Genomic DNA, 18,763 nt, shown 5'->3' with positions numbered 1-18,763 from the left:
ACAGGTTGCGCTCCAGTCGCTGGAGTGCTGCGAAGGTGGAAGTGCTGTTGGCAATAGCAATGTTGCACTCTGTGCCTGTGTTTCTTACTCAGGTCCTGGAATAGCTGCAAAAGCAAGCTGCACTTCTTTTCTGGTCTTGTAATGTGTAGTAGCCTGTGGGGAGTGCACTTATGATCCAGTCTTGTTAATGGTTAGTGCAGGGATGTGATAAAAGTCCAGTGAGTTGTCAGTAGAAAGGCCATCAGTAGAAATTTATGAAGAGTAATGCCTGAAAGTGAATTCCACGGGCCTCTGACAGTAAGCTGCCGTAACCCTCTTTGATCCTGAAGGGCCTGCTGAATCTCAAGCTGAAGTCAATGGTTTGGGTATCAAGAGCAATGATTTAATTTTTGTTTGGCTAATGATTTATTGCTAAATATTGCTGCAGCCTTTGGACCACTGCGTTTCTTTACTGAGCTGCCCTTTGAAGGGACCCGCTCGGGACGGGAGTCTCGGCCCACGCCGCTGCAAGGCCGCGCTCCCGCCGGCATTTCCGTGCGCTGCGGGCCCGGGGCCGGGAGGGGGCGCTGCGGGCACGGCAGCGGCCGCGCCGCGGGGAGCGGGAGCGCCACAGCGCCGCCTCCGCCGCCCGGCCCGCACGGCCAGCTCCCCCCCGCGAGGGCACTGCCATCGCCCCGCCCGCGAGGGCACTGCCATCGCCCCGCCCGTGAGGGCACTGCCACCGCCCCGTGAGGGCACTGCCACCGCCCCGTGAGGGCACTGCCACCCCCCGCGAGGGCACTGCCACCGCCCCGCCCGTGAGGGCACTGCCACCTCCTCACCCGGGCGGCACTGCCACCGCCCCGCGAGGGCACTGCCAGCCCACCCCTTCCCCAGGACGGCACCGCCACCCCCAGCCCCGGATGGCATTGTCACAGCCACCCGGCGCTGCTGCTGGCTCCCCTCTGCTCCAAACACAGCGTGCTGCGAGCCATCACTTTGTTTCTGCCCTTAGAGAAGGTGGGCTGCATTTTATAGCAAAACCAGAAATTAATGTCCAGCTTAAAATAGCGCTGCCGTTAAGTTGCTAACGGGTTAGTATTAACTTAGTACTTTTTCAATGTTTCCAGTAGTTTTGATAGAATTTCTGAAGAACTCCATTAAGAGTTGGCTGAGATGCTGCGTTTGCCTTTGTCAGATTTCTCTGTGATCAGCCTGCAGTCCCCTATCAGTTGCCCGAGTGTGTAGTTCGTATGAGAAGTCCCTGCTGAATTGAGAACATTTGAATACTTGGAAGTAGATATGCGCTTAGTTACTTTACGGAATTTGTGCCTAAACCTACTCCTAATAAATGTGGAGTATTGATTAGGTCCTGTTTTCAATGAGACCTTCAGAATGAGACCAACGTTACTAAGTCTCAGTGTTTAACAGTGGTGTGCTGACCAGTGTGAAAAGGGGATTGACCATATACCTAAACTGGATCTCAAACAGATGCAAAGTTAGCTAATATGGGGCAGGATTAAATTACTAGCAAGTGGAAGTGTTGTATGTTGCCCTAAACCAGAAGACTGTCTTTGTTCTACAGAGACATGCACACTTTAGTGCTCCCTTTTGGGGAAGGAAGCAATTCTGAAAGCTCAGTGCCATTCTGTGTCTCTGGACTGCCATGTGACTTTCTCCATTTACCAGTTTTAAAATTGCCCCTGAAATTTACTTTCAACAGCTTTCTTGAAGCAAGTGAGTTGGAATTGTATCAAGGCGCAAAGTTTGAAATTCTTAGGCCAAAAAATTTCTTTTTAACTGTAGGGGCAGATGCTACTGTCACCGAAGCTGTGTTTCTGGTTATGTACTTTGTTCGGTAATTTGGAAGACTTAGCATTAGTATCATTACTTACAGAATGAATAACTTTTCATTTCAAGACAGAACAGCAGCAGGATTTGAAATGTTTGAGTTTGGCAAGAAAAGGCTTGTCTGTAAAACAATGAAATTGCGTTGGGGAAATACAGTGCCTCTGTTCAGCTGTGGCGGGCTGAGGTACACTGCGAGCTGTTGTGAGCTGCAGCTGCATTTACCATCAAACACTGAGCTGCTGCCGATGAATGTTTTGTTTTTAGTGTCATGGAAACTGTGAGCCAAAGAATGGATATTCTATTCATCTGGGAAAATAGCAGTTCACTGCATAAAACATCAGTTGCTTCCAAAGCAGTTCTTAAAATAGACTTTGTGAATATAACCCTAGAAGTAAAAGTGCAGCAATTTAAATGACCTCGGTACTGCTTTGGGTTTTTAAAATTAGAATATATGTGTGAATTAAATAAACACAGTGGTAGTGAAAGTTTCAAGATACAGCTGTGGCATGGAACTCCTACAATGATTTAATGTTTTACTTAACTATGCAATTTTGAATTTAAAGAAATTGAGAAACCCAGATATTTCAATAACAGTCTTAATCCTTTTTTTGACTCTTCTTCCAATGGCTTGCTCAAAGAAGGATAGTTTTTGTCATCATTCAGAATCATTTGCTGTTTTGTACAGCAGAGTGCAAATCATAAACTCATTACAGAGACCGGATATCCAAGAGAGTGATCTCATGGGCAAAGAAGGAAGGAGGTACAGATCAGTGTTGTGTGCGTTTTTAAATGCATGAGCATTTTTGCAGAACCAGTATGTAATGAATAATTAAGGGACTTAATTCAGTTGAATTGGAAAGCTTAAACTTAGTGAAATAAGTTTTGGTGTTGAGGGAAAAATAAATGTAAGAGGTAAAGAGAAACCAATACAGAAAAATAGATATACGAAGTCATTGCAAAAGGAAGCTGAAGAAATTGGAAGTAATATGACCTGATGGAAGTTGGGGGCAGACTTGCCAGTTTCAGGATTTCAGAAGCCAGGATTCTGGAATGGATGTGATACCGGTAAAAAGAAAGAAACCTTTGCATCCAGTGAAAGCAGTGGGATTCTTTCTGTTTGTTGCTCTTTAGCTTAGGGTTGGTTGGTTGGTGTTTGTGGGCTGTTGGGGTTTTCTTTTGTTTTAGTTGGGGGTTTGGAGATCAGGTGCAATATTTTGATGTGGTGTAAGGTGTGCTGAGCAGAGGTGGATGGTCACTGCCCTGCCCATGCTGCCTCACCTGCAGCTGCCCCTCCAGACCCCGGCCTGCACTGCTGCAAGGGGCTGCTCCAGCCAGGTGCAGAACTTTACATTTCTTATGGTTGAATTTTATGAGGTTCCTCTTGGCCCATTCCTCTAGATTGTTTCTGTTCCTCTGAATGGTGGTCTTGCCTTAAAGTATACCAACTGCATCTCCAAATTTGCAGTCTGTGCAAAGTCTTTTAAGGTGAGTTCTGTGTTTTCCTCTAGGCTACTAAAGACATTAAGAAAAAAAAAAGGTTCCATATACACTGTATAGTTGGTAATAACAGAATTATAGATGCACGGAGAGTGATAAAAAAGGTAAATTTAAGTTGAGAAAACTGCATGAGAAGTAAAATAGGTGCTTCAGATGCTGAGACTTAGATGAGTTACTCAGAACAGGATCAAGAAAAGTGTTTTATAAGTGTTTATGACTGTTTGATATCAAGAGCGAATGTGAGGTTGAAAGCTTACAGCAGAGATAACAGCTAGGTATGAAATGGGAAATGTCTTTGAAATTAATCCTTGTGTGTGTATAAAAGGCTTGCACAATAATATCCAAGCTCCACAGTACCTGTTCTGTAGTCCAGGGAGCTGAGGTACAAGCAGGTAAAATAGATGAAAAGATACAAAGCCCATGTGGTTTTACTTTCACTCATTAATACTGTTAAGGCTTGGAAGGAAGATTTTCACTCTGCAATACTTTCAGGGACCATAACCACATAACACCAGGGTGGACATTTGGCCTTTTCTAGTCAACACCTCAGGAGGTTCCCTGTGGGATTTGCCAAGGCCACAATGCCTTTTGCAGAGGTGCTGAGGCAGGCCAACAGGAAAGGTTGGGATAATGGAGGAATGTGGAAAGTTTCTATAGCTCCTGCCCTCCCCCTGAAGGGTAAATGCAGTTCCAGACTGCAGGGCCTGGTCTCAGTCCTGCAGGCATCCTTCTGCACGTGGCTGAATAAGGGCAGTTTGCTTCCCAAAGTGCAATTCAGAGCACTCCACTGACCTGTCTTCATTTGTTTCAGTCTGCCAGCAAGTCCTGAATTTCCAGTAACACATTTGGATTGACAAGCTGAAGCTGATGCTTTAAAAAAAAAAAGAAAGAAAAAGAAAGAAGAAAGACTAAATGTAGGGGCGAGGTTTCAGTTATGTTGGTGTTTCCAGTTGCATTAAAAACATTATCTGATGCCTAACTTTCATTCTCTTAATGCATTATTATTTTAATAGAGTAATAAGGTGATTACTTTAAGCCATTATTTTAAAATGTAGCCTTTTATTGTCAAACAGTTTGTTATCAATGCACATAGCTTGATACAGGTACATTGATAGTGTGCTGTGCCAGCCTACAGTGAAAAAAACCACACCTTTCCCACAAAATCAGATTGAAGAGTATTGCCATGAGCCTACTAATCCTTTATTAATAAATTCCATTTTGGTGATGTAATTATTTACGATTTGCTATCAGGGGAATAAATTGTTTAGGTAATGCTATTTACTTATTTTAAATAGTGTACAAAATGAACTTTCTTCCAGAGATCTTGCACTTTACGAATATTCTAAGGCTTAGTAAAAAGCAGCCTTAATATCTGGGATAACCCCTCAGTTTATATATATTTGAAAAAAAAAAAATCCTTTTGGAGTCAGGATACCTTGACCTGCTGATACAGATGTGCAGAACATTAGTAATTGCTTTTACATTCATCTTGCTGTTGTAATAGAAAGTATTTCATCATTCTTACTCATGTCACCATTTCTATAAAATAATTACCAATATTGCAATGAGCATTCCTTTTATTCTTAACATGCTGAGGAAAAGTGTTTTCCTTATCCGCTTTATGTCATTTAAAGCCTCTGTAAAGCATGTGTAGCCAAGCAGAGAGGTAGGATTTATTGATATATGAAGTTTTAGTCTTTAGTTCATTGAGCAGCTCTCCATGTTCCATGGTGTTTTTAAACCTGAGCCTTATGGTAACCTTGACTATGTCTGGACTTGGGTTATTATTCTTTATGTTTCTTCAGTTGCATTCCCACACCTTTTATGATCTCTTTGTAAATAATCTGTGGCTTAAAATTCCGGTGCTCATCCTGGGGGTGCCTTGGCAGTAAGGCATTAGTGTTTTCATAAATACATGGAGATGTGAGGTGCCCACAGATGAGGGATGGTTTAGAGAGATCTGTGGTTTTGAGTGGTTTTTTTGGTGGGTAGTTAAAAGTTCATTCTCTGTGTAGCTGCAGTTTACATTTCTGCACACAGTGATGTTCTCTCGTGCAGTCATCATTAGTGGTTCAGGGCTTGGGAGGATTGCTTTCAATTTTTGGACATTCCAAAGTCCCATACTGTAAATATTGCTTTTATACTAAAAGAGGAACACCTATTTTAAGCTTCTAGCATTTTAAGTACTTTGCATTAATCTAGACTATGTAATTATTCTTTCTGGGGTTTTTGTTTCATGTTCTTTTGCCTCGATGTGCCTTCATATAATGCATGTGAATAGTCAGGAGTTTCCAGCCCCTAACAGGACATGGTTCCTTTCAGGCACCATCTCCTCAGGATTTCCCCTCTTGTTTTAACAGGTAACTTGGTTATTCTGTGGTACCTGTGGGGATTTTTGCTAGAAGAAGTAATACCCAGAAAACACTTAACATGTCATTTCGTCTTCCAAAATGTGTTTTAGCATCTAATGTGTGTTTGGGGTTTGATTTTCTATATTGTTTTCCTGTGTTGTTTGGTTCTTTGGGTGGTTTGGTGGCGGTTTTTATTTGGCTGGGTTTTTTTTGTTTGGGTTTTTTTTTTTCTGTTGTGGGGAGCTTTTTTTCCTTCAGGCTAGCAGCTGCTGCTAGTCTTGAGCCTACAGCTGGAGAATTCCTGTTCTCTAAACCTCTGTCTCTGCAATTGAGATGGCTGTGAGAGGTGAAGTTAGAAAAGGTTATGCAAGTAATTCAAGTAAGAACTGTCAAAAGTGTTGTACAGCAGAGCATCGTTGTATGCATTTGCAGTTGCCTTGTGGAAGATGGTTAAAAAGGTTTGTTGTGTTTGTTCCTGTGTTTATACATTAAATGGGCAAGGGGGAAATCTTTCTTTGTTGACAAGCTGACTTTTCATATTAAATGAGAATCAATAGATCTTGGATAGTAAGAGAAGCTCTAGATACCTGCAGAACTTATAAATGTATATACACATATGAAGTGATCCAGTCATTTGTAGTAAGTAGTGTCACCAAAATAATCTTTTAATTGGAAACAGGTGTAGCATTTTGTTGTAAAGTGTGGATTCTCTATTCATTTCCAATTAAAAAATCCTCTTGACTTTAGACTTAAGAATGTAATTGATGTTCAAAGTAATTTTTGTCCTTAGATCTGGGACAAATTCCACACCAGGAGAGCAAGGGATGCTTTTCAAGTTAACTATAAGTAGCAGCTTTGCTAGTTACTTAAGAATTTGAGTTAATTCCCTTGGGGATGAGGTGGGAAAGATAACAAAAGAAAAATATTTTAATTGACAAAGTGAAGACTCTTGGATACTGTAGAAAAACATGGGATGGATAGGTGAGTTAAGTAAATGTAGATGGCAAATGCCACCAGTGTGCAATGGGTGTGTGTTCACATGCGAACTCACTTTGGCTATTGTCTTCTGGATATTGGATATCCCTGATCTCCCTCATTTTTAGTGTATTTTTAATCTGTGTCTCACTGGGTGTTCTCTCTGTGTGCAGCACACATAATGGGTTAATAGACTGTTAACATTGTTAATGGTGAGGCTAGCCTGGGGTAGACATAGCAGTGGAGGATTTGAAAGTGCATGAAACAGCTCTTCAGGAATTATTTGGTTGGCAGATACTTGCCCACATATGCTTGGGGGAGGAAGAGAAGAAAGTTCTTTCTTCAGGTTTGTCCTCCCTCTTCCCTCAGTTACTGCTGTACATTCTTCCTGCCAGCGACTTCAGTGCCTTTTAGCCTTGCAAACATTTGATTTGTTATTCAGCTCAGAGTAAACCTGCTAAGTGGAGGGACAGGAATAGTACCGAGGAAGGAGCCCTCATGGATCAGCCTCTGTTGGAATAGAAATGTTCCTGGTTGACATGAGCATATAAATTACAAGTTCATAGGGTCAATCCAAATATAATGTGGAATTTAGTCCACCCTTACCTCCTGTGTATTTGAAGTACACAAGAACATTAATAAATTGTTTTTATAGCACAAGATCTGTGCAGTGATCTGCAAACTGACAAAATACTCCATCTTTTCTTAGATGTACTTACAAATCAATGGGATGGAAGTGTCAAAGGCATGTCTTTGAGAAGCAGGTTCTTTAATACCTCTTCACACACTGACATTATATTTTAAAAAAACATTGTGTTAAAGAAGTTGTGAGAAATCCCTTGACTTCTGTGTTTAACATCTTTATAAATATACTCGGAGATTTATTGCCTGGTTGGTTCAATCAGTAGAATTTTCACAGTGAAAGACATCTGCAAAAGCCGACACAACTGTAAGTATAAAAGCTTCTGATCTTTTTAGTCTTTGGAAAGCAAGCTGAATTTTTTTTCCAGATTATCTTGTGCAAATGTTAACAAAAGCAATAATTCAGTATCCGTTCCTAAATTGCAGAAGTTATAATGGGAAGTTGATTACAGGTAATTCAGCTTCAGTTTTTACACATTTTGGATTATTGGATGTGAAAAGCAGTTCTTGCTCCAAATAAGTAATTGGACTAGATAACAAAAGTATGATGCTGTCTTCTTACAAATGAGAATTTATGGCGTGGAGAATCCTAGGAGATTACTGGCAGACCTGAGATTGGACTGTTAAATCCCATAAATCTCATTTAGAATCATAGTTCTTACTTCTTGATAATCATTAGTTTAGTAGGATCTCAGTCTTTCAAAATTTTGGCCAGAAAAGGAGGAGGGAGCAAATCTGTAGTGTTAAACCCAAGTTTTCCTAAAACATTTACTTCTGCTGTCTGGGAAAATTGGTCTTACGAGATGTCACAGTATGGGGGAAAAACCTCCTACATTTTTTCACTACTTGCAGTCTGTACGTGCCATTTTTATCATGAGCCATATTGATCATTGTATTTATCGTGAGACTGCATTGCTGATCAACACTTGGGCATAGTGTTGTATGTTTGTAGTTTTTCTTCAGTTCTGTTACTTTATTATAATTTTTCCAGTAATAGGATTTTATTGTATTAATTACTTATTAAACTAAAGGTTAAAAATGTGTCCTAAAAGTTTGCAGACGTTCTGTATTGTGTAGATTTGACTGCTTTATTAAAAGGTGTGTGAGAGTGTGGATGAGTTTACAGGACTTGGAGGGATATTGACTGGAGAAGCTGCTTGCAGTCAGAAGACTGAGCTAAGATGGAGCAGTGATGAGATAAAGGCTGGGTTAGGAAAGTGATTACGGCTGGGGACCTGCTAATCACTGACCTCTGTAGGGATCCTGTAGTTTATCACTAATCTCACTTGCACTTGGCATTTTTCTGTGTTGCTGCTTCATTGTTCATAGCTGAGTGAGTAATTTGGCTTGGAATGAACAGGAGGAGGGTGCTGCAAGTCCAGCAGCTGCACTTGTTGGCACTGGCTTGCTAAACATCCTCAGTGCAGCCAGCAGCATGCTTGGCACACATCAGCCAATAATGCTTAAACATTGTCATGAAGAGAATAGGAGGTCATTTGTTTTAAACCATTTCTTCTAATTGTGTTGCTCCAGATCTCTGTTTCATTTCCAGGAGTTCTGGGGCTCAAATATCAAAAGGAAAAATGTATTTTGTTATGTATTCACAATATATACATCTGTGCATTATAGATCTTTAAAATGCTAGAGAGAAGATACTAAAACTGTGACAGCCTCTATTTATGAGTAGGCTATATAGCAGTAGAAAAGGAAGAAATTATTCTTCTGCTGCTGTGGGAAATGCATAGATACGTAGTAAAAATTTTTATGGCTGCATGTGTCAGTCTTGCCTCCAAGAAGGCAACACACAAACTCCTATGAGCAGAGATGGATTTGTGTTTTAAGCAAACATTTTTTTCAATGTACTGAATAATTGCTGAATAAGATTATTTAATGCCAACAAAATTTTAAAAAATAAAGAATCTTATTTTATAAACTTTGTGTACTTTCTACCTCATGGTAATTTGGAAAGCAAAATTCATTAGTAGAAAAATGTCTACTTTGTTGAAGGTTTTTCTTGCATCTTTTGTATTCACCAGTGTACCTTGTGCAGCTTGTTCCTTTTTACGTTAGATCTGCATATGAAAAATTATTTGAATGTATCCATTCTGTCAGTAACAAAGACACATACTTTGCTGGATGTAGAGTGGGAGAAAGCAGTGCAGTAATTGATTTCGAACTGAATAGAAATATTAAACTGAAAACACCACTTCAATAACTGGAAAAGAAAAAGAAATTCTCAAACTTGTCAGCAGTGTTTATAAGCTGATTTTTGGGTAGGCTATCTGTGGGGACCAGTTTAAAGTGTTAGGAACTGTAAAAACGTGCTTCAGTATTCACTTAGAGCAGATTCTCTGTACAAGTAGGGCAGACATACTTCATGTCTGACAAACAGAGCAGCTGCCAGCTGTGGTCACTGTGGCATTCATACTGGATGATAAACATTGCTCATTAAAAGACGTTGTTGCTTTCCATACTGCCAACCAAACAAATTCTTAGCAAGGCACAGAAAGATTTCAGTCTGTAAAGGGTTAATTCTGTGGGAATTGAAATAATTATTTGAGAGTTCTGCCATCTTCTCATAAGCCAAGCATTTTCTAGAAGCAGTGGGAAAAGGCTGTTTTGTACTGGCAGGCATTTATAGCACAATCACTGAAGTAGTCCTCAGCTGAGTGAATGCAGTGCTGTTTTCAGCTCACTATCACTTTGCATCTTGCTGTTTCAGTTCCTTCTGTGTTCAGAGTATTTAGGCTGCACAGCTGTTATACGTATAGATGTATTGTGGAAGACAATTCCTCATGTGGTATTCAAAGGCTGTGTTAAGTTGTGAGCATATCACATTTAGACAAGTGATTGCAAGAGAAAAAAATTATTTACTAAATGCCTATTAGTGTTCAAATTGGTAGAGAATGTGTCAGGGTTTTAAATTTATGCAGTTGGGAAATATTTGTGGTTCAAAGTGCATAGTGGGATTTTCTTGGTTGGGTTTCTGTTAACTCCATAGTCCCTGAACTTTAGGCCTGTTAGGTGGTGACTAGGTCCTTGAAATTTTTCCTTATAAAAACACATGAAACTTTAAAAATACCAAACCAAAACAAAACAAAAAAAAAACCGCAAAGCACCCAAGAATCAATAAAACACATTAATTCCAAGTTATTAAAATAGTCAAATGCCTTGTGAATTGACCTGTGCAAATGTAAAATTTTTGCATATAACCAGCTCAATTGTTTTAAATATCTATTTCTTTATTCCAAGTCTGCTTGGAATGCACAACTCTGGTGTGTACAGCCACTAGGATGTGACCTGAAGAAAAGTTTACCATGATGCTACTTTGTAAGCAAGGCATAGATTTTGCTTTTAAAATGGCAGCATCTAACTTTTTTGTTGTGTGAAAATAAAATCAAATCTGAAGAGGAAAGAAACTTCATCTGGGCATCCACTTTACCTTCCCAGCTGATAGGTCTGCACACTACCTTACTTCCATCTCTACACAAACCTGTGCAAATGAAAGTGTTCAGTAAGGATTTTGTCATTTATAGTGGTTTTTGCTCTCCTTCTTCTAATTAATGTCGGGTGCCACAGTGAGTTTCCTACATCCCCGAAGTGCTGAGCATTGGTGTTTCTGAATTTCCAGCTGCAATGGAAAAGAGACCATTGCTGTCTGTGTAGTGGGCACTGATGAGACAAGACCTGAGAGAGGGCGTAACAGACTCAGCTGCAAATCTTGTGGGGTAAGCCTGCAAGTCATGTCAGGGTCTGCTTTGGCTCTCACTCACTGTATTTTTAGAGTTTGTGTTCTCATAAGCACTGGGACTCCAGTAATTTGGGGTTTTACTGTAACCTCTATGTTTTTATTCTCTTCTGTCAATTTGTAGAGAGTATGAGTAAGTAAGAAAGGTATTTCATAAGCTGAAAACCACCAAAGGGATTCTGCTTTGATATGTTTGGCCATGTGTATGAATTTTATTGGATGCTAGAGACTGCCCATGCACTGATCACAGAGTGATCTGTTTGTGGACCATGGAGGAAGTGTCATCTTCTCAAACCTGACATTACCCACCTTTCAAGTACTTGGCAAGTAGTGCTAAGTAGTAGTGCTATTTTCTGTTTCTATTGATAAGTAAACATCACCTGTGGCATTAGGTTACAAAGGTTTAAATAGTGAGAGTAGCACTGTGCCTGGACTGGAGCAGCCGAAATGTGCTGAGAAGACAATGGGCAGTTTGAAGTCTGTATCCATCACCTTTGCATTGTGTTGGAAATGAAGCTGTCCTGTGATAGGGCCAGGCTGAGAAACCTTGGTGTTTTCTCACTGATCTTCGGAGGCTTCAGTGCCCTCCGTGGTGTGCTCCGATGGTGCCCAGGATCACCCACCTCTGTCCGCCCTTGTGCTGTGCCAGTGTGGAGATGAAGCTGCTGACCTGCTCCAGTCCCACTCGAGGGGCACAGGGTGCAGCTCCATGGTTTGAGAAGGACCCAGGGGCAGGACTTGAGTGTGGGCTCAGTGTATGTTGCTACAGTGTGTGACTGCTAATTTTGGGTGTTCAAAAAATGGGTACCTTTTGTATTATGACACTATTGCAAGTTTGAGTCCTGTCTAAGTGCTTGAAAGGGGAGTGTGTTTGGGAGACTGTGAAAGGCACCCTCACTTGGGTGATCCAGGGTTGTTTTCCAAACCCTTCATTGAAAAGCCAGGGCATTTGAACACAGGTTAAATGTTAATTTGCTCCAGCTGATTTTTGATAAATATTTAGGCCCTGTGGCACTAGAAGGCTTTGACTTTTCCCGGTCACTTCTTGAAACTAAATTTACTATAGATTGGGCTGTTGGAGTAAGCTTTTCTCCTTTAATATGAATCTGCCATACCTTAAAAATTATAACATTTAACTAACACGATTTTATGCATTCTTATCTAACAATTTCTTGCTTGCTACACAAACCATAATTTAAATCATAATTTTTCTAGCCTCTGTAATTGACTCTTGTACAAATATTTGTTTTAAAGCCTGCCTGGAATACTGCATACTTCAGTCAAAGTTGTTTATCATGTGATATGAGATTCTCATTTTCTGGAAAGAAAGTGCTGAGTCTGGTTTAAAATGAACAGCATGATTCATCCTGCTACTTATAATTTTGCATGCTAGGTATTTTATTTGCTTGGTGCTTGATAGATTGTTAGAGGCAAATTGCTTCAGCAGAAAAATGTTAACTTTTTTTCTCCCTTTGTTACAGCAGAGCAGCCATTTTTCAAGCAAACTATTGTTGACCATACCATTGGTAGCTATCATGATGATAATCTTGCAGAGATGTTGTTCCAAGAGATGCAGCCTTCCTCATCCTCCCTGCTTACACAAGATGCACTTTTAAAATTAACAGAAAGCATACTTTAGATTTTCCCCTTATGAAATGATATTTAGGGACTTCTGGTAGTAAGAGAGAAAAATCAGAAAAAGCAAAGTAAGTCCTATTCTTGAAGTGCAATTGCAATAACATGGAGCTATTTATCACTGAAATGGGAATGTGAAAGAGAGGCTACTTTTTCTTCTTATTAGGACAGGATAACACACACATCATTTGCAAAGGGAATGCCTAGTTGGGTGAGATAGCATTCATTTACAAATGGGTAGATCTGGTTAATTAATGCTTGCCTTTGGATAAGGCTCTGAGTGGTGGTACAGGGTTTTTCTGAGCCCTAACTGTGCCGTAATTAGGGCAGGCACATGCCCTTGGTGGTTTTTGTTACACACAAACTTGATGAGTGTCTGATGCTTGGCATTGTTCAGTGGGCTTCTATTCTAGATTTATTTTCAATGTGTAGATTGATGAACTTCTGAGCTCTACTGGAGAAGTTGCACACTGAGTTTTCATATACAAACAAGCCTTTTTTGTGGCATACCTAACAAATACAGCACTAAGTAGATTTTCTGGAGCTGGCAAACCCATTGCTAATGTCTTGTGACCTGAGGCAGCAACATCAGAAGGCAGCAGCTCTGCACCGTGTTCTCTGTGTGCTGCTTACCCACAAAAATTGCATTTGCTGTCTTGCCCAGTTGTATTGCTTGAGTTTTGTGCCTGCTGATCTGTACATTAAACAAAAAGATTTAGGGGTGAGTGTCAAGAGCTGAATGAATCAGTGGTTGAAGGGTGGCATGAGTTTTAGTGTTTTGAACGAAGTTTTTGTTTGCTTTTCATGAGGTTTCATTTTATTGCTCAGTATATTCGTTGTCTAAGATGGATACCAGCTAAGTGTTACTTTCCTGTAGGAAGGAGAAATGTCTAAAATTGTCTCTACCTTTGCTTGTTAACAATGGAAATAAAAATGGACTTTAGCCATTTGTATTTAAACACTGAATAGGAATATTTTATAGTATCTGACTGGTTACAAAAGGAATTTAATTGGGTAAATATGTCATCTATTACTGTACTGTTGTTTGAGCATGTTAAACACATATATAAAAACCTGATTTTATTCATGCAACTTAATGTTTGTAAATTTTTTATGATGCTAATATGTTTTCTGAATTGCATAAAAGGACATAAACTGATGTGGATGTCTAAGGGATTTTAAAAATAATCTAATTTTAAATTTCTTTCTTTTATAGGAAAAACCTCTGACAGAGGTCCATTTCCACTGTATGGTAGAGATACAGGCTTACCTGGCTGTCAAGTAAGTACAGAGTTTCTTCATTTTACAATGATGATTTTCTTCGGGTTATTTCTAATGAGCCAGATTAAGAACACTTTGATCATTGTTTAAAAGTTTGTTTTGAATGCACAGGAAGTTTGACTGTTTAAAAAGTATAATTAGCATGTGATTACTTTGTGTCTGTTGATAAAGATTTAAATAACTAATATGTTTATAATTCTAAGAAATTAATTTATGTTTATTTTCTCAAAGAAAAATAATTTTTTGATTTTACTGTAGGTTGTCTATTTCCTTTGAGCAGATATTTTCAGAAGTGTTTTTTATTCTGGAGGATAACATCTAGCATATGAGTTTGACATCTTGGTTTTCAGTGTTTAACTAGTAGCTTGGGAAGTGTGAATGGGCAGCACCATGTGGCAATGCTTCCCCTGTTAAGAAAGGATCATTCTCACAGCCTTTACTACTTCTCTGCAACGCAGATGTGGCAAACAAAGACCCATTTGTAGCTGTATGGGTGAGCTTTCAGCAACATTCTCCCAAAAAGCAGTATAGCTCTTTACCTGAGAGTTATGGGCTTCACATTATTGCCAGTCCAGACAGTAAAACATTGTATTAGTGTAGTTACTATTGTTGAAATAACTCTGTATGTTCTGTATTTAAATATAATAACTTAATTTTGACATTAGTTTGGAATCAAATTAATATCCACGTTACTCTTTCATTAAGTTAATGCTTTGTATTGGAAAATGGTTTTAGGTGAACTTTGCATAAAATTCCTTTCTGCTTTGCAGTAATGAGTGTAATTTCTGTTGTTCAGTGTCTCAGTGAGGAAAATCATTTTATATCTCTGTATGTTTAGGATTGTTTCTATCTAGTACAGTTTAATAATATTTTTTTACATATAGCTATTTAACCCTGCAGTCCTATACATATTTATTTCTATTAACATCACTTTTTGTTGTGTGTCCCTTTGATAAGCTTCTGACTATTTAATCTCCCTCAGTTTCTTTTTCCTTAAATTTTTTAGTATGTGGGGAAAATGTTACTGTAGGTAAATCTGTATTAGTTATATATTAAGGAAAATAAAAAATGAACATAGAGTTAACTTTCAATTAAATTTTAATTCAGTTTAAATTCATGTGATAAGTTACAGTTTGTACTTTATTTTGGTCTTTGTCAGATAAATCTAAAAGCATTTGAATTCATTTAACTTGGACTGTGCTGGGATTTCTGAATCTTTTTGATTTGTTTGTTTGTTTGAATGCATGGTAGTGCTTGAAATACAGCTCTCATTGCAGCTACAGTGTTTGAAATCTGTCATAGAGAAGGTCCAAAGTGATTGTGAGAGGTCGTTGCAATCTAAATGAAGAATCAGATGCCTTGTCCCTGACAGAGGCTTCAGTTCTCAAAAAAGTTAGAGATGGAAGAGGCTGCATGGGCACCCCGGGTTTTGTTTTCAACTACTGAAGTGTAATTACTTTAAGAAAGTTTCCCTGGTCCCTTATCTAAACATCATTGTAATTAAAGTAGCTAACTCTTGTCTTACAGGCAGTGGACATGGATCTACTCTCTGTAGGGGCTGGAAAAACCATTAGATGATGAAGGTGATAAGGAGTCCTTAGAAAAGATAAGCTATAACTGGAGTTAATTTTGACCTGGGTGTGTGGAGTGCAGGTATATTTTAACACTGGCTATGTGACAGGATCTATCTCAGACTGAAATATTTGTAGAAAAGCTTTTGCTCTGCTCTGCATGTACTTCACTAGGTTCACAACTCTAGGGAATTCCAGTGCTTTAAATGAGGTCAAGTACCTCAGCTAGGGCCTTACCACCATGGTAAAAATGGTAAAAAAGAAATTTCCTCCATCCTTCACACAGTACTGTGAATGTTTTGCTGGCTAGTATTTGCCTATTTTCCTAACAAATATCCAGTTTCTGATATATATTTGAATCGTGGTGATCTAAAATTTCCCAGTACCTTTTTATGGTAATGGGAAATTAGCTTGCTATTCCTCACCCTGTGTTTTGCAGTTTACAGGTTCCATGTACAAAAATGTATTTACTTTTTAAACATATTGCTTCTACCATCTCTAAATTTGTCTGTGCAGTTTTGAATTCCAGGCTTGCACTGCATTTGTAGATCCTTATGGGTTATTTGCTTTGTTAGTTTAGTAAATGTAGTCTTCATTTTTCATCCAAGTCACTAATTAAGAGGTGGAATGATGCCCAAAACAGACGCCTGCAAAGTCTCAGTTAATACATTCACCCACTGTTGATCATAAACTCTTAGCTGTTTTTTATCAGCTCCTCTCTGTATTCAGCACTAGTTTTAGTTGTCCTTGGTTCCTTAGTTCACCTGTGAAATGTGGAAGTGGTAAAAGCCTTATTAAAGCATCTATTTGCAATCTGAGAAGGAAATTAATTTTATATAGGGTATTCCAACTGAACCAGTATCATATCTTCATTGTCTTCTGACATTTGCAGTCTATTTCTTCCAGTATTATAAAAAAAAAAAAAACAAACAAAAGCTTTAGGTTGTTGTGGAATTACATGCCACTACTTTTCTTCCTCTCTGAAACCAACCAACCCCACTCTTTTCTAGTCTCTGCTCTGAACCATGAGTTCTTCAAGGACAGTGGCTAAGGTTTCTGAAATGGTAAAATGGCAATAGCTCATCAGTCTCCTGAGTTTGTCATTGGCATAAGATGAATTGAAAATATCAAACTTCTCCAAATACTCTTGAATCTGTCCTTCTCCTACCTCCTTTCCTTATGTTACTGGTGTAAAAGGTATTAATAACCTAGTACGGAAGTGTGAGGGGTTTTAATTTTTACTTTGAGTTTACAGAAGGCTGCAATGAAAATTCTCAAGATTTTACTGTAAACTGCAATGTTTCAGAGTCTTAGTATCATTCTCACCTTTTACTGAAAATAATCTAAGCAGTGATTTGTAGGGACTGTTTGCTACCTACAGGCTTTATATTTAGGCTGTAGGAGTTGAAGTGTGATTGATTTTCAATGTAGCTTAGGAACCTGAGTGACTTAGGTAATAGAATCTGATTCAGCTGTAACATTTAGTCACAAGAGTGTAAATATGGCTAATTTACAAATATTTTATTAGCAAGAAATGCAGGTTCTCAGGTTTTGTCTTCATCAGGTTTCAAACAAGCCAAAAAGGAACATCCAAAAGTATACAGACTCTTAAGTGGATGGGTAAGATGGCAAATTAAGGCTTATGCAGAGCTGATTTAGATGAATGTCAAAAATTTTTACCTGGAGGAAGAATTGACAGCTTTTAGAAGAAATACTGAAAACTCTATTTAGCTGTCGGAATGAAATGCAATGCTACATGACTTGACACAAAGTCTCTTTTTGTGTATTTGAATTGAAAGGAGGGTGGTGGTTTGTGATTTTTGTGGAGAGCTCCACCATTCTTGTTGGCCATATATTTGCAGTTTTGGGAATGGCAGCTTTTCACAATTTATAAATCAGGTAAAGGTTAAATTTTCAGAAAGCTTCTTGTAATAAAAGGGATTTTCTTCACATTTGTGTGATTTTGTAGTGAAAACAGTAGTTTATGTGAAAGAAACAAGATTAGACTTCAGATATTGAATTCACTACTCCCATTTCCAATATCATCAAAAAGGTCCCCAGCTGTCACTGCACATTGGTTTGACAGGTCTGAGCTCAAACAAAGCCAGGGGTCTGCACTATTTTTAAAGTGAAATTGAGATAAATGTGCAGTACATGTGGAGCTGTTAGACTAATTCTTCTAATTGTTTGTGTGGGTCTTCCCAGAAGGTAACTTTATCCCGAGGAGCCTGAGAGTGCCCTGGGTAATGGGTGGGGGATGCTCCTTCAGCTCACAGTGCCTGTTCTCATTGCCTGGCACAGGCTCTCCCCACTGGCATCACCAGGCTCAGCAGAGTAAATTGTTGGTGACTATCCCCTTTAATGTTCTATTTTCATTCTACCAATCATGCATGAAAAATAGACATGATGGATTTTTTGACATGTGGAGATAACACATTTTCCCTCTCTTCATAATAATTTGAAGTCTGCACTCTATCCTGTGTGTGGGAAAGGAATGGAATCAAGTGCTGAATGTAATGGATGCTGGGCAGGAACTAAAGAGGCATCCAGCACTTGTGGTTTAAAGTGTAGCCTTTTATAAAGAGTCGTATCTTAATTTACTCCAGTTTTGTTACTCATTAATCTCTGTGGTCTACATGATGATGGGACACTTCAGAACTTATAAAACCCATTTTGAAAAAACTACTGCTGGTAAAACTGTAGATTATATGAGTGCTGGAAGGAGCTGTGGATTGAATTTAGTAATTACATTTCACTTAGACTATGTACAATCATATATATATGTATATAATAATTAGTTAAATATACACCATGGTACATTATGTATATACATATTGCATGAAATGTGTAGCACTACACAGACAGCATAGAGATGATCTATATGATACTGTGTACACTACATATATTTTATTTAGTGGCAGATGGATTTCTAACTCATTTTTGCTGCTATTATTATATAGGTTTTGTGTATGTTGGTAATACACAATAAATAAGGCAGCTTTATCTTGGATGAAAAAAATCCAATAGAAAGCTGGTCCATCAATATTTGCAGTAATATTTCTACCCCATTTTCCCTTCAGTAGCCATCAGCTCTGCTGTTGCCATGAAGCTAATGTGAGGTGACTCATTTAGCAGCATATTATTGCATCATTGCAACATGATGTAAGGCACATCAGGCTTTATTAAATTAGCCTGAATTTTGCAGTATCTCAGTAACATTTTATGCACATTAG

At 38.8% G+C, this 18,763-nt stretch overlaps 1 protein-coding gene across 8 annotated transcripts in view; it reads left to right on the top strand.

Moving 5' to 3' along the window:
* The window catches only part of TCF12 (transcription factor 12), a 159,082-nt gene that overhangs the window by 75,578 nt on the left and 64,741 nt on the right, over window positions 1-18,763 (top strand). For all 8 annotated transcript variants that reach the window (XM_064389225.1, XM_064389220.1, XM_064389224.1 and 5 more), the window contains exon 7: window positions 13,895-13,959. In XM_064389225.1, coding sequence (XP_064245295.1) covers window positions 13,895-13,959 — 65 coding nt within the window. The remainder of the gene's footprint in view (window positions 1-13,894; window positions 13,960-18,763) is intronic.

This window comes from Passer domesticus, chromosome 14 (assembly GCF_036417665.1).
Source record: "Passer domesticus isolate bPasDom1 chromosome 14, bPasDom1.hap1, whole genome shotgun sequence".
NCBI classification, from domain to species: domain Eukaryota; kingdom Metazoa; phylum Chordata; class Aves; order Passeriformes; family Passeridae; genus Passer; species Passer domesticus.
This window is presented reverse-complemented; position numbering and strand designations above follow the sequence as displayed.